This window comes from Musa acuminata, chromosome BXJ1-4 (assembly GCF_036884655.1).
Source record: "Musa acuminata AAA Group cultivar baxijiao chromosome BXJ1-4, Cavendish_Baxijiao_AAA, whole genome shotgun sequence".
NCBI classification, from domain to species: domain Eukaryota; kingdom Viridiplantae; phylum Streptophyta; class Magnoliopsida; order Zingiberales; family Musaceae; genus Musa; species Musa acuminata.
The window spans coordinates 667,501-681,955 of record NC_088330.1 but is presented as its reverse complement, the minus strand read 5'-3'; the positions used below and the strand labels follow the sequence as shown (position 1 = coordinate 681,955).

The 14,455-nt window shown below is 40.1% G+C and overlaps 2 protein-coding genes and 1 long non-coding RNA gene across 5 annotated transcripts in view; all 3 read right to left on the bottom strand.

The window, feature by feature from the left end:
- Nucleotides 1–1,922: 1,922 nt before the first annotated feature.
- On the bottom strand, nucleotides 1,923–3,758 carry LOC103980430 (transcription factor TCP15-like). 2 transcript variants are annotated; one of them, XM_009396852.3, is made up of 2 exons: nucleotides 3,675–3,758; nucleotides 1,923–3,178 (listed from the first exon to the last, which is right to left on the bottom strand). In XM_009396852.3, exon 2 carries the CDS (start codon nucleotides 3,145–3,147, stop codon nucleotides 2,071–2,073), a length of 1,077 nt encoding a protein of 358 aa, XP_009395127.2. In that variant the 5' UTR covers nucleotides 3,148–3,178; nucleotides 3,675–3,758; the 3' UTR covers nucleotides 1,923–2,070. The 2 variants fall into 2 exon arrangements, with proteins under 2 accessions (XP_009395127.2, XP_009395126.2); XM_009396851.3 differs by having other exon boundaries at nucleotides 3,584–3,723.
- A 2,377-nt stretch (nucleotides 3,759–6,135) lies between these two features.
- LOC135672260 (uncharacterized) lies at nucleotides 6,136–6,968 on the bottom strand. Its single transcript, XR_010512928.1, has 2 exons — nucleotides 6,819–6,968; nucleotides 6,136–6,700 (listed from the first exon to the last, which is right to left on the bottom strand). It is a non-coding gene; the product is annotated as an uncharacterized LOC135672260 (long non-coding RNA).
- A 2,980-nt stretch (nucleotides 6,969–9,948) lies between these two features.
- LOC135640143 (NAP1-related protein 2-like) overlaps nucleotides 9,949–14,455 on the bottom strand; it is a 5,862-nt gene continuing 1,355 nt past the window's right edge. Inside the window, exons 2-10 of one of the 2 annotated variants that reach the window (XM_065154308.1) lie at nucleotides 14,294–14,416; nucleotides 14,148–14,198; nucleotides 13,908–13,979; nucleotides 13,643–13,756; nucleotides 13,481–13,545; nucleotides 11,954–12,014; nucleotides 11,633–11,689; nucleotides 11,498–11,542; nucleotides 9,949–10,256 (exon numbers count right to left, since the gene is read on the bottom strand). In XM_065154308.1, coding sequence (XP_065010380.1) covers nucleotides 10,209–10,256; nucleotides 11,498–11,542; nucleotides 11,633–11,689; nucleotides 11,954–12,014; nucleotides 13,481–13,545; nucleotides 13,643–13,756; nucleotides 13,908–13,979; nucleotides 14,148–14,198; nucleotides 14,294–14,416 — 636 coding nt within the window. In that variant the 3' untranslated portion in view covers nucleotides 9,949–10,208. The remainder of the gene's footprint in view (nucleotides 10,257–11,497; nucleotides 11,543–11,632; nucleotides 11,690–11,953; nucleotides 12,015–13,480; nucleotides 13,546–13,642; nucleotides 13,757–13,907; nucleotides 13,980–14,147; nucleotides 14,199–14,293; nucleotides 14,417–14,455) is intronic. The other variant, XM_065154313.1, reaches the window with a different exon arrangement.

Here is a 14,455-nt window from a genome sequence, read left to right as displayed (position 1 = left end):
TTGCTTTGTATTCAAAGATCACATATCGTAAGGGGCATTGGACATTTTTTATAAGTGGATTTAAGAATGTGGGTTTTTAAATAGATAGATAGTAAGGGGTATTTTGTTTCATAATATTTTATTCTTATGTAAATTTAATCAATTCACAAATACTTTTTTTATATATATATAAACTTATTTTAATTAGAGACGACAAAGATTATTTTAAAACTAAAAATCTCAAAACATTTAGTTTTAGCTTTGTTCTCTCTGACTAAAATAAGATTATTATTTTTTTAGGAAAAAAAAATATTTGTTGTTAACATGAAGCTGAGTACATAAAATAGTTTTCTTAATGTCGGACTATGATACTCTACATTAGGGAACACCCATCACTTTGAGTCACCAAATCAAAGCTGATGTAGTGTTCCACATTTTTATAAGGTTATTTAGAAAAATCCTAAGTTTATGAGTTGCTCAGCTTAGTGTCTTATAAGCGATGCAATACGATATTATTTTATATAGCTTCATGTTAATTAATCATGCTTTTTTCTACTTGTTCAGCAAACTAAGCTGTCTTATGCTCATCATCAAGACCAGCGGTGAAGCTCATAAACAACATTATCCAGCCAATTAAATAAGGTGATGACAAATCAAAAAGGCTCCGCTTGCCTTTAGACTATCTTAATCACTGGAATCAGATGTATAGTGCTGTGTTCCAAAGCTGTTGTTAAGATACATTAACTTAAGCTTAATCTCCCCTCTCATATACTTCACATCACTCTCTCTCTCTCTCTCCTCCCTGGAGGTGCGGGTGTGAGGAAGGGGTTCAAAGGCAGGAGGAGGATAGAGGAATAGCATGGCGTTCATCATGATGCCATCAAAAGAAAATAATACATGTACAACAGCCATGATAGGAGAACATAAAGCGTCAGCCGATGAAAGCCTGGAATGGGACTTTTCCCAAGAAAAGAGAGGAGGAATATTATTTTTCAAGCATGCGGTAGAAAGGACATCAGATTCATCCTAAAGTGACTACAATGTGTCAGATATCATTTGCATAAAGAGATCACGAAAGGAAAGGACCTCCAACAGTTGCTGAATATACTTCCAAACCAATTCAGCATACAACAAATTGATCTTGTTTTCACCAACATCTTATGCATGTAATTATGCATGTCAGTGAGTATTTGTTTAGTGATAAGGACAAAGAAACACACACACACACACTCTCTCTCTCTCTCTCTATATCTCTATCGATTGTGACTCCTTCAGGTGCAGTGACTGTGTTGCAGTTTTCAGTGCTGGAGGTTGGAGCTGTTCTTCTTTGAGGAAAGATGAGGAGACGGATAAGAAGACTTCATGTGGTTAGAGTTACCCAATATGATCCATCTGCTGGAAATGTGACAGCTCTGATCTGAAACGAAACAACCGACAGCTCTAGCATGGAATTATAACTCCTTTGGCCTTTTGCCATGCTCTTCCTTCTTATCCTTGTATGACACTCTGCAAGCGCCGAGCCCACACTCGTGGTGTTCTCGTGTAGAGAGAGTTGGGATGTTAATCACTTGTGTGTGTGTGTGTGTTTGATCGTGGTTAGAGGCAGCAATGATTGATCATATCACTCTCTGAGTTGGATTGTAGAGAAGACATGTGAGTCGCTCTGATCGTCTCCATTGAATAGGAACCTCATCTCTTTCTCTTCTGCGGCCCTTGTGTCCTCTTCCCTTCTGCCAGTCTACTGTTTGAGCTGAAGCTCTCTGTCTCTGTCTCTCTCTCACGCACTCAGCCGATGGACATCTTACAACCACCCAAAAAGAAATGGAGAAGAGAAAGAGAACAGTCCTATAAGTATCAGAACTCTTAATTCGTTGATCCAAAGGGCATTGCTATAGCTCAGCAACCAAGATAAGAACCCTAGCGAAACCATCATCACACATCAGTTCACACACCAAGAAATGACTTGCATTTGTATTGCCAGAACGTAGGTTTTTGTGGTCAAAACAAATATGAGAACCAAAGATCATCCGAGTGGATCAAAATGTTTAGCCAGAAGAAGAAGATAAGTGCATGCATGGTTGTGAGAAGGGCCTAGGAATCGCTGGTGCTCATCGTGTCGTGTCGCTCGCAGTCTCGGTGCCCTTGTTGGGACGCGGACGGCATCGCCTCGGAGGTACTCGGCGACCGGTACATGTTGAGGGCGGAAGGGATTCCCATGTGGCCCTCGCCTCCGCCGCCGCCGCCGCCGCCGGAACCCAGACCTAGCTGCTGGCTCGGCAGGAGAGCCATGGGCGTAGGGAAGTTCATGAAATGCAGGCCACTGGACATGGAGCCTCTGAACATGGTGGTGCTTCCCACTTGAGGGAATGTCCATATAGACTGGCTATTACCACCCACCATGTCTTGTGTGTTAGGGTTTGTGACCATCCACACCGTTCCTGGCATCTGCCCATGGCTTGCTTGGCTGTAGCCCGCCATCTGATGCTGCACCGGCTGCAGTTGATGTTGATGAAGCTCCGACTCCCATCGACGTTTACGTATGTTTCCGATGTCGCCCTCCGACGACGCATCGAGGCCGATATTGCATGAGTTGAAATTGAGAAGCAAGGACGAGGACGACGACGACGGGCCCTCCGTGGGGAACGCGGAGCCGCCTCCACGTTCCCATTCGTTGTGGATTCGGAGGGACGTGCCGGGGAGAGCAGCCGCCACGCTGTTGAAGTAGTTAGCGGCGCGGAGGTGGGAGGGCACAGAGACGCTGGAGCCGGAGCTGCGGAGGGAGATGTTGAGCGACGTGAAGTTGGCGGGGATGGTTCCGGTGCCGGTGGCCGCGATCACCGCGGGCTCAGCCTGCTGGAGCAGCCACTCGATGGTCTCCCCGTCGGTCTTGTGGCCGAGCTCTCGCGTGAGCTGGAAGACGCGGGCCGCGCAGAGGGCCGGCATCCGGATCCGGCGGCCGCGGCCCTCGACCTTGGTGTGGCGGTCCTTGTTGGAGCTCCGCTTGGGCGGCGGCTTCCTCAGCCGATCGACTGCGAGCTCGGCCGCGGCGGTGGTGGAGGATATGGCCAAGGAAGGGTAAGCAGAGCTGGAGCATGAGTCTTCTTCCTTCTTCTCGAGGAGCTGGAGAGGGAAGTTGGGCCGTCGGGATCCGCCGGCTTCGCCTTCCATGTCCGGATCAGATCATGGCACTGCACAGCTCCTGCAAGCACTCGAGATCCGACGACGGTAAGGCAGAGGGCGGGGAAGGCGAATCTAACACTTAAAATATCCGAGATCCAGCGGTAGATATAGAGAGAGAAGAGGAACTGAGTGTGAAGCAGGAGTTCGGATTGTAGGGTATACTAGGATCGATCTTGTGGACTTTGGTAGGACATCTCCAACTGAAGATTTCAAGGATGCAAGACCATGGAGAGAGAGGGAGAGAGGCGAACAGAGAAGAAAGTGTGTGTGTGGGGGGGGGGGGGGGGAGAGGGAGAGAGAGAGAGAGAGAGTTCCTGCGAAGAGATGAAGCTACTGCATCAATCTTGTGGATCTTGTAGGGCACACTAATGCGGAGGGTAGGGAATAGATATAGGAAGAAATGGATAAAGAAACATCAATCTACCTCAACTTTGCAGGACATTCAACTTCAAGTTTCTGATGTGGTAGAAAGATAAGAGAGAGAGAGAGAGAGAGAGAGGTAGCCTGTAGCGCACCAAATCATACTTTCGGCAACGGAGATGAAAGAGATAAAGAGGAGAAACTATAACTCCAGTCTCAGTTTAAGAGAGAGAGAGAGAGAGAAGGGAAGAGGAAGAGAAAATTAGGGCCATATAATAAATTGGAAATTGCGTGTTATTGCCCCCAGTGACGGTGCATGACGGGTGGGATCAAGTGCTACCCAGAAACGGGCATAAAACCCGACCCGTTTAAATGTTGGATCAGATCCCCTCACGTATTTAACGGAAATTAATTATCTATTATTAAGGGAAAAAGAAGAAAAAAAAAAGAAATTATCATGGGAAAAAAAATCCATAAAAATGAAAAAAAGGGGCATAAAATAGAATCAAAATATCCCATGTGGAGCCACAAACTTTACGTATTGTTCCCTACTCTCTGTCATGTCCTTTTTTTTCTCCCTCCATATTATAATTATTTTCCGGAAATTAATTATAGGTGCCACAGTGGCTGGCTACATATACCTGGCTCAGACTCCACGTGCGGTGCTCTTTAATCGTTCGACACCCAGAAGACAGTGGCGCCGAGGGTGGGTCCCAGTCTGCATGTCAAAAAACGGGAGGCTCCAAAGAAAAGGTAAGCACTGGGTCCCTCTCTCACCAGTATACATTCCTTTTCCTCCTCTCTCTCTCTCTCTCTCTCTCTCTCCCTACTAACTTTGAGGCCTTGCTAGTGTTAGTTTATTTTTCCCCACCCTTTTTTTTTTCTTTCTTTAATTCTTTCTTACTACTCCAAAACAAGCTGAGTTTAGTGTGAGGTTTTTTGGGATTATAAATTTTACAGAACTGGTTTTTCTTTTCGAAATTTTATTCTGTCCTCTAAAATAATTTTTTTGATTCTAGATTTTTATTTTAGGGAGATGAACTCTGGATGTGACCACAAGATTTATTCTTCGCGATCTTATATGTTGCATCTTCTCTGATTTCATGTGGATGGCAGGCAATCTTGTAGCAATAATTATACTGAAGATTTTTCAAAAAATAACTACTAATTATTAGAATAGATAAGGCTAATCATAGAGGTGATTCACCAATGACTAAATATATGTGGTACCCATTATATAAATTAGTTCTAATAATTTTCAGCATTTTAGTCGGGATCGAGACTAAAATATTTTTTAAAATTATTTCTTTAGTCATTCCCTATATATAAAATCACTTTATATATTATTTTAGCTACAAAATCGCTCAAACAAAATTTACCTCGAACATAGTTGTCGGAAAGATTTCATTAGACATAAGTCTTATAGAAAACACTTGAATCATTAGCTCGAATAAGTCATAACTCGCTTTAGAGGTTCAATTGTCAAACGTGAAGATAGACTATTTCGTGATTCAAATGGATAATCAATTTATATACTAAAAAAAAAGGTTAATTCCAGGAGAGTCTCACGTATTAATATTAATATTAATATTAATATTATTAATATTAATATTATTAATATTATTAATATTATTATTATTTGGGTGATGATTCACATTTCATTAATGAACTCATATATAATTAATTTCGCAGGAAGCCCATTATTATGGGCATGTCAACCATGAATGTCGATTATTATGCATGAAGCAATCACATGATTGCCAAGTTAGATTGAAAAAGCAGCATCGAGGTCTGTACGAGCCTTGAAAGAGACTGAATCGAATTCCTTGCTCTGATTTAGACGCAAAGTTGAGCAATTCATGAAAATATATAAACCTCTGTCGATCCGATTATTTCAGTAAGCTTCTCAAAATCTTTGAAGAGATAAAAGCCTTTCAACGAGGGATTTCATAGATGCACATTATGTTGATAAACTGATGCGTCGTAGCTGATGAGTTAGCCTGGTCCACAGGGTGATGTCGAGAGTCTTCGGTCGCTTGAGCTGGATGCCAGAGTCGGTCGAGTCCTCTGGTCAATGCGTTGTCGTCGTAATATTGATTGACGTTTCTTCGTCGGGATGCTGATTGATGCGTCGGGAGAAAAATGTCTCTATCGATCGGGGCGGCCTTACCTAGACCTTGTTGCTTTCGTGCAAAGAAGGCCCCGCCGGGTGATTCCCGACTGTGGCCCCTCGACAAGTAAGTTAGTGTGGGGTTATGCTTTTTGGCTCTCGCTCCTTCTTTTCTCTTCCCACCCTTGGTCGGATGTCGGCCAGGTATTTTTATACTACTGTATGAGAGTCGGTCATACACGGGTTTGACGTGACGACCGATCCTCGAAGGGTGAAATGATACCTTTGTGTGGTCGTCGTCCCGGGACATCCGGAACGGCGACATGCAGCATCGTCCCGAGCTTACCGGGACAGGACATGCCGAGCGATGTCTTGATATGGCTGCTGGCTCGAGGCGTGAGAGTACTTCTCTTGCTGACTTGATCGTAGCATGGCGTGACATCGATTGTGACGTGACCTGAGCCCGAAAAGTATCACATTACATGTATTGTACGTGGGCATACACATAAAAAAAAGCAATATATGCATCATACATTCTGATGTATACATCGTGTGGAGTCCAAAGAAGAAAAGCTTTGATGGCATTCCATAAACGTGTAGTTGATTAATTCTACAGAAATACCAAACCAAGCTTTGTGACGTTTGTTGTATGCACGAATGCTTTTATTGTATTAAGTCGATGAACTTGCATCTAAATCATGTTCAACATGCGTGATCTTTGAGGCGATTGGGGTTTGAGGATTCAATTCTTCCCCATGACCATCAGATTGTAGCCCGACTCTCTCTCTCTCTCTCTCAAGTAGGAAACCTGGATCGAAATGTTAAACACACTCCTCTTTCATTCTTTTCCTCTAGTCATAATAGAGCATGGTGGGAAGAAGCTGCGAAGGGGAATGGGCTTGGAGGGAGGGAGGGAGGCTCCAGACAAAGCTGCAGAGTGCCGTTTTGGGGGGGCGGAGAGGCATTTCGACAAACACCTTTGGGGAGTTGAGTTGGCTGTGAGGCGAACGCGATCGTGGCCTGGTGCCGCTGGCCGCGAGTCTTTAGTGGCCGGTGCTGCTGCTGCTGCTGCTGCTACAACCAAAATGGAGGAGACAAGGGCATGTTAGAGCGACATAATTGCAGGGCACCCCAGCGGGAAGGGGAAAGGGGAAGGGGGGAAGGGGGTGGAGACGAGGCGCATGGCGACCTGCCAGCCGTCCAATGTTGTTGCTACACGAACCAGAATTAAAGGTGAGGATGTCAGGCCACCCTTGGTTTGGCTGTAAAGCGTTGGGGGTTCAGCTGCGGTGGGGCCTCCCACCCATTCCTGTTCCTGAAACCCACGCTGCCTGCCTGCCTGCCGTCACCCACAAACCTTACCTTGCGTTGTGATATTTGTAATCACGTCTCTTATTTAAGTAAAATTAGATTAATTTAGGAAATCTTTAATACCAATTTTAGAGGGTATCCATTTGCAATACATCCATCTATCTATCTATCTATCTATCTATCTTAATCTTCTGTCTTAGGTTGATTAGCAGTAAAAAAGAAGAAAAAAAAACGAATCATCTGTCTAAAATAATTTGACATGACAAATATAAAAATTTTACCTTTATTATTATTATTATTATTATTATTATCATCTGACTAATATTGGAGGAGTTAGTTAATATGCTTATTTGGAACGAATGAAAAGAAAGTGAGGTCATCATCCTACGTGACCGAGGAGGGAATCTGAGAGGTGAGAAGTTGGAAGTCAGCAGCATGCAACAGGAAAGGACGTGGCACTCGGCTGTGTCTCCTTTTGCTTTTCTTTGTCTAAAGCGAGTTGCAGGTCATAGACTGTTGGGGTAATCAAAAGGCCTCGAGTTGCTATCATTACAAAGGCAGGCAGCGGATGAGTTTGGAGAAGGAAGGAAGGAAGGAAGGAAGGAGGAAACCATATGGACATGGATGGATGGATGGCTGGCTGGGAGGGAGTGACAAAGCAGATATGATGGTGATGGAAAACGAAGCAGATATAATGATGATGGACATGATTTCAAAACGAAGCAGATATAATCTTTATTTTCTGATCGCTTCGAAAGGACAAAAGAAACAAAAAAAAAAAAAAATCTAATTTTTGGTTGGCCTTTCCGTAAGATTTGAAGGCGGAAGAAGTTTTGATCATCCGTAAAAGAAAACACATCTTATTTTATTTCTCTGGTGAATCTTTTCGATAGGATTTGAACATATATGAAGTTTTGATCTTTTGCTAGAGAAAGAGAAGAAGAAGAAGAAGAAGAAGAAGGAATGAATTGATCGTAAATAATCAGGACATTTAAAAAAGAATCGATATGATTTCATCTGTGTTCATTCGATTAAAAAAAAAAAAAAAAAGAGGTTGGATCCCAAAAAATCTTAACTCGGATGGATCAATGTGGAGTATTCTAATGACATGATGATCAGGAATCTATCTAAAAAAGCAATTAAATTGTTCAGGCGTTACAGCATCATCATCTCACCCGAATAATTTATTTGCATGTCGTGCGAATGTATGTAGTTAGGATTATGAGGGCCATACGACGACGACATTAGGTTGAGGTGGAAGCTAAGTTGGATGCATCCAGCGTAGGTAAAGAGTACATCGGTAAGCAGAAAGCTCGCAGCAGTTTCCAGCTTTACCAGTACTTTCTTTCATTGGCTAAGAACTGTAGCATTGATTTCTGTATCCTTTTGTTGCAGCTCTCGTAATGAGTATGAGTATCATCTGCTGCTGCTGCTGCAGCTACAACAAAAACTCGAGTGTGTATGTATCGTGGACTCGAAAAGAAGTGCAAATCTCTAAAAAACAGTTTCAAGCAATGAGCAATAATTAAATTATTAATCTGGTGCTAATATATATAACCTTTTTGACCTTTTGAAATCATTTTATACTAAAATATTTAGACTAGTGATGATGCATTCGACGAGTGTTTACAACCTCACATGGAATCAACACTTGGTCTTCATCCCTTAACCCTTTGAATATATATATATATATATATATATATATATATATATATATATATATTTTTTTTTTTTTTTTTTTTCAGATGGAAGCACTGACATCAGCAATGTCCTGCTTCCCAATGTCTATGTTTTATTCTTCTTTTCTACAATGTATGTGTGTGTGTGTGTGAGAGAGAGAGAGAGAGAGAGAGAGAGAGAGAGCTTTGTAGCTGATGCTGCAGCAGTTGTGATAGATTCAGAACTGTAGCTTATGTATATGTGTAACCTTACTTTGCACATCTTTTGGGAGCCCACTTCTCCCCCTCAACAACTCTATAATACAATGAAACGCATGAATGCTCGAGTTGGTACCCCAATACAATGAAACAACCTTGCCAACATAATGGAAAGCAAAACAGTCTCGGTGGGCGGGGGGGAGCAGCAGCAGGGGGGGGAGGTACCACTCGGGACTGCAGTTGGGTGGGAGGGAGAGAGGAGGAATATCAATGGTGTCCTTTGAATCACCATGTCACTGCTACAAGCTCAGTGCAGGTGGTGGACTGCCATTGGAGTTTACCATATATATATATATATATATATATATCTCTCTCTCTATCTCTGTGCGTGTGTGTGTGTGTGGGTATCAGATCCAAGCTGTCGTTTCCATAAAGGAGTCACTGGTGATCTTTTGCTGCTTGGTATCCAAAGGAAGTTGTCTGAGGAAGACACCCAACAAAACCCCATGCATGGATGCACAAGTGGGTCTGCTTTCACCAGCGTGACACAGTGGGACATCACATGTTCTGCTGCCGATGATCTCTCTGTTTGTGCAGCGATTACCTCATGCATCCATATATGCATATTGACATGCGTGCGCCACCCACCATATGATCCAAAACCTACATATAGTTAGTAGTAAGGGATGAAGAAGGCATCCTAAAATATTTGATTGATATTAGTGGTTGAGGCACATTTGCCAATCCAACAAATTGTTTCAAATCCTCGAAACAAAATAAAGCCAGTGGGATTGCAAATCAAATATATTTTATTGTGTGATAATTCATAGGATGAAAATTCAACCGATCAATCAATGCAAGATAAATAAATCAAATGAACCACCATCACATCACAGTAATATTTTCGGTACAACCAATCAATTAAGGGCTTGAAAATGGAATAATTAATGAACCACAAGAGGATAATTAATCTAAAAGGTTCATATCACAGCCTCCTCCTATCAAAAGTAGCATTGGGGTGCTTTCTCTTAGATCCAAAGCCTGTCAGAAACATTATATCAAACTGTTCATCCAATAATTAGATATAATAGTTGAATCACCTTGGACACACAAAAGGCCTCATAGACCAAATTGAGTGATAATATATGATTGAACAGATTAAGAAAAATATCATGTGAAATTGCTACAAAAATCATGGGTCCTAAAAGAGTTGAGTTGAATATGAGTGACAGCTACCAGTACAATTCTTGACCTCGTACTATAATCCTTCAAGCGACTACAGCTAGAAAGCATTCCACCTCTTCACTACCTATAAGCCTCGACCTGCTTGTCCTATGAGAGAGTTGTAGAAGCCAAAGTGCACACAACTAGAGTTGGTTTCAGCTTGGATCTCATTCTTCATCTTCATCGTCCTCTGGCTCACCATCCTCATCAGTTTCCTTTGACAAGAAAAAGGAATAATTAGGCCACTAATGGTTCGTAGAAATAGAAACGGAAGCTCCACCATATATAAGCTTGAGCTAGAAAAGTGGATAAGAAAAAATGCAACTGTTCTCTGCCCGAGAAATAATTCATTGGACAAATGGAGGTCTTGTGCAAGTGCTGAACATCATAAGATGCCGGCCAGCATCAATTCCAATCTTATACAGATTGTCTTGTGCTTGGGAAACATGAATTTGAAGCATGGATGGCGGCAGATATCTAAACATTATTATGTGGATGCTTTCTGACTGCAAAAAGTAGAATATTCACCTTATTCATTTCAATTGAAATCAAAATAAAAATTGCGACACTCGCCATGCTCAGCTAGTTAAGATTGTAAGTCATGACAAACTAAAATCATGGTGGAAAGATATACCTAGAACTTTGTAAGTGAACACCTGATAGGCTTGAAAAATCAATCTGCTTCAAATCCACTACTCGGCAAAATAGGCTATTTAAACAAAGTGATCTGGGAGTTTAGTTTCAGAATTTGGGTCGATTTCAAGTATTTCTACACTAGATTTCACCAAAACTGATCATATTTGACTATATATGATCAATTCAGATGATATTTGCGTATGATAATACCAGAATAGTTTCACTCAGGATGTGGACTATAACATCTACACAAAGATCAACTACAGCAAAGCACACATGATTTCAATTGGGACCATGACATGAATGCTCTATGGATGTGTAAATTAATCGATTACCTAGCGAAAGCTACCATGGCACAATACATATGCTTTTCACGATGCAGAATCACCATGATTACCCCACATGTTGCACATGTCAAATAGTAAAGAATGATTGAATAATTTAATGGACCTTGATAAGGACATTATGACTTTTGAGTTTATTTTACAAGATTATGATACCTCCAAACAATCTGACATTAGATGTCTGTTACGACAATGGGACTACATAAATCATTACACATTTTACAAATAAAATCTGCTTTAGAAACCTGTTAATACAATCTGACCAAATGAAAATTGGTTCTTATGAAATCTTAAATGTAAATTTGAACTCTAGAAAATTCATTTTCATGTCCTGATGATTACAAGATCAAAAGGGTAAACCTCAGAGGCTAGCTTCCTTACACTTACAAAAAAAAATCAAACAAAAAAATATGCACTTGTACCAATAAAATACAAGTGCTAGCAGGCATGAGTTGTTAAAAAGGAGAAGAACATACCTCGTCATCGTCTTCATCTCCATCAAAATCCTCCTCATCAGCTTCCTGTACCAATAAAATAGAAAAGTTTGAAGAATCAAAAAGAAATTCCAATTCAAATGGAAGATATGTAAAATTTCAAATAGGAAAACATACATTGTTAAAGTATTTTAAAGGATTGGGCCACAAGTCTTCCTTGATTATCTCGGCCACCTGCATCTGCAATTGTTAGAAGATATATTGCACAAGAAGAGATCTTACATCACATGGAGCTCCAAAGCTGTTTCTATTTAGTAGTTGTTGCGCTCTTTGAATAAGATAGTTTAATTAAATTTCAAATAGGAAAATGAACAAATGTCCACAACTAGTAATATCAAATCACATTCACTTTGAATCATCCTCAACATCCAACTTTCAGTTACAAAAAAACCAAAGCAAGAACCATTATAAGTTCGAAGAAGAAAAAAAAAACATTACCTCATCCATAACTCCTTCTGAGAAGTCCTTTTGCTGATTTTCACTGAACCAACTGAAGAAACTGTTTTGAGAAGGGGGCAAACTGATCGATTAGGCTACGAAGCCATAGATAAAAGTTGAAATCTAAAGATTGAGTTCATCAATGATGCCAATTCATTGATGCAAACTTAGTTGGTATTATATAATAAGATTCCTCAAAGAAACATCAAAAAGTTGAAGTGCATCTCAACATCTTATGACTGTTGCATAGGTTGATCTTGTGATTTTAAACTATCATGCAATTAAAACTAAGTTATCATGTGCATTTTTTCACCATGCCACTTGGAAAAATGTCACTTTAAGTTGCAATACCATATTATATGACTTTTAGAACCATATAATTTAACTAACTAATTATATGACTTTTAGAACCATATTTCAGTCAACATAATGATGTCCAGTTAGGCAGGCTATAAAATCATCTCATAGATAAGGACAGTTATTCCCCCAATGATTTTCAACCAAAAATTTGGGGTGGAAACACGAAGAAATGCTAATTAGGTAGTCACATTTGCTTATATTCATCCAATACTAGGCTTTTATTGCAATAGCTTGTATAAAGCTCCATTCAGTAAAACCCTCTTTCGAAACTTATTTATAACCAGTAGGATATGAATTAACCAAAAGGAACTGAAATACCATCATGAATGCTTCTCATCACCCAAGTTTAAAATGCCCCTTCACATGAACACTACAACAAGATAAAGAGTTAAAAACTGACTTCAGTCAGAAACTACTATAATTTACAAGCAAGAACTGTGATTGCTGGCCAGTAATGTCATGCTGTGGCATATTGACATTCAGCAGGGTGCTTGTGAGTTCTATGTATACTTATGATAAAAAAATATGTTCAGGCATGCAAGTGGCATGTGTCAGGGCATGACAACGACCAAAAATGCCAACCCAGTGATACCACACAAGAGAAAGTCAACCACTATGGCCTGTAGAATACAACAAAATCAAATTGGATAAGATGGATGAACTAGCAAGATGCTAGTATCAAACACTTCAGATATAGAATAACTACGAAAAGCATGAAAAATAAGGGAAATTAAACTCTGATTTAGGGTTCTCTAAATTTTTTTATCTTAGAATAAGCATGTTAGACTTTGGTTATGCTTACAAACATGCTCAATTGCCAAATCAATTCACATTCAATTAAGGTATTAAGAAGGTATAACATAGTGTGACTCTTCCAAATATAAAGCAATCAACCAAATGAAGCTTTGACGAAATTCGGCTTTCTGGTGTTGATAGACAAATTAGTACTTGCAAATAAGAAATCTTTACAAATTGTACCTGATCTGAGAGTAGAAAGCTACATTAACATTAATTTCTAAGCAACAGAATTTTAAAATTCTAAAACTCAATAATGATAAAAATTAGCATTAGTAACACAAGTATCACAAAAAAGCTAATTACTCAATGATGCAACATATGTTAACAGACAAATGTTCTGCAGAAAAAATAGTGAGGAACAATATTAACCTCTCCTCGGCAAAGGGTCGCTTGTTCCCCTTCTTCTCATGAGCATCACCATTGGCAATATGTTCCTACAAATATGATGGCATAAGAAATTATAACTGCAACCTGAATAAAAAATATTAGCAAGGAAATGCTTGGTGCAAACAAGAATTTTTTTTTTCTTACCATGCCGTCCTTCCACTTAATTGTCGTACCAGTTACATTGGTTGTTCCTTCATCATTGAATGAATATGTCTTTGTCAGTTTTGTGTCCTCAAAGTATGGGTTATTGGAGAAGTTCTACAACTTGCAGAAACAAATTCAATTAAACATAAATGCAAAATAGAAGCCAAAAACTGCAAAAAAATAAAAAGGGGGAAGGGGGGGGGTGGGGGGGGTGGGAGAGGGTGGGGGGTGGCGCACACTATTAAGTCAGTGTTCAACAACTCACAAATGTAATTGAATAGCCTGTCTTCACATCCTTAAAATCTTCGACATCTAATGAATGCAAGAACTTGAAAATCTACATTAACGAGGAATGCTAGATTTCAGAAACAACACACTATTAAAATTTAAACAAATTCATAAATTTAGATCCATTGAATTCAGACTAAGCCACAAGATGTAATGTGAAAAAACATTATTCGACTTAGCTATATTTGGCATCCTTCATTATTAGCAGCTTATGTACCTCTTGGTCCTTCTCAGTTAGTAGATCACCAAGAGCAGGATGACTCAAGAACTGCATATCATCAGGAACAAAGAAAAGATAAGTCAAATGAGATGCCTCAAAATGAACATCCACACCCATGATTAAAGAAATAAAAAGTTACATACCGCAGTTAACCAAAAGTCAGGGATATGTTGGATAATTTCAGCCCGCCTGACAAACACAGGTCTGCGTATCTCATTGTATTTCTGTTCCACTTCAAAAACTTTATCACTTGCTTCCTCATTGACCTATAAGAACAATTTTAACCGTCATATGGTCGGAATAAG

Bases quoted from the DNA above. Each gene is read 5' to 3' on its own strand.
- LOC103980430 (XM_009396852.3), bottom strand. From the start codon at position 3,147: ATGGAAGGCGAAGCCGGCGGATCCCGACGGCCCAACTTCCCTCTCCAG.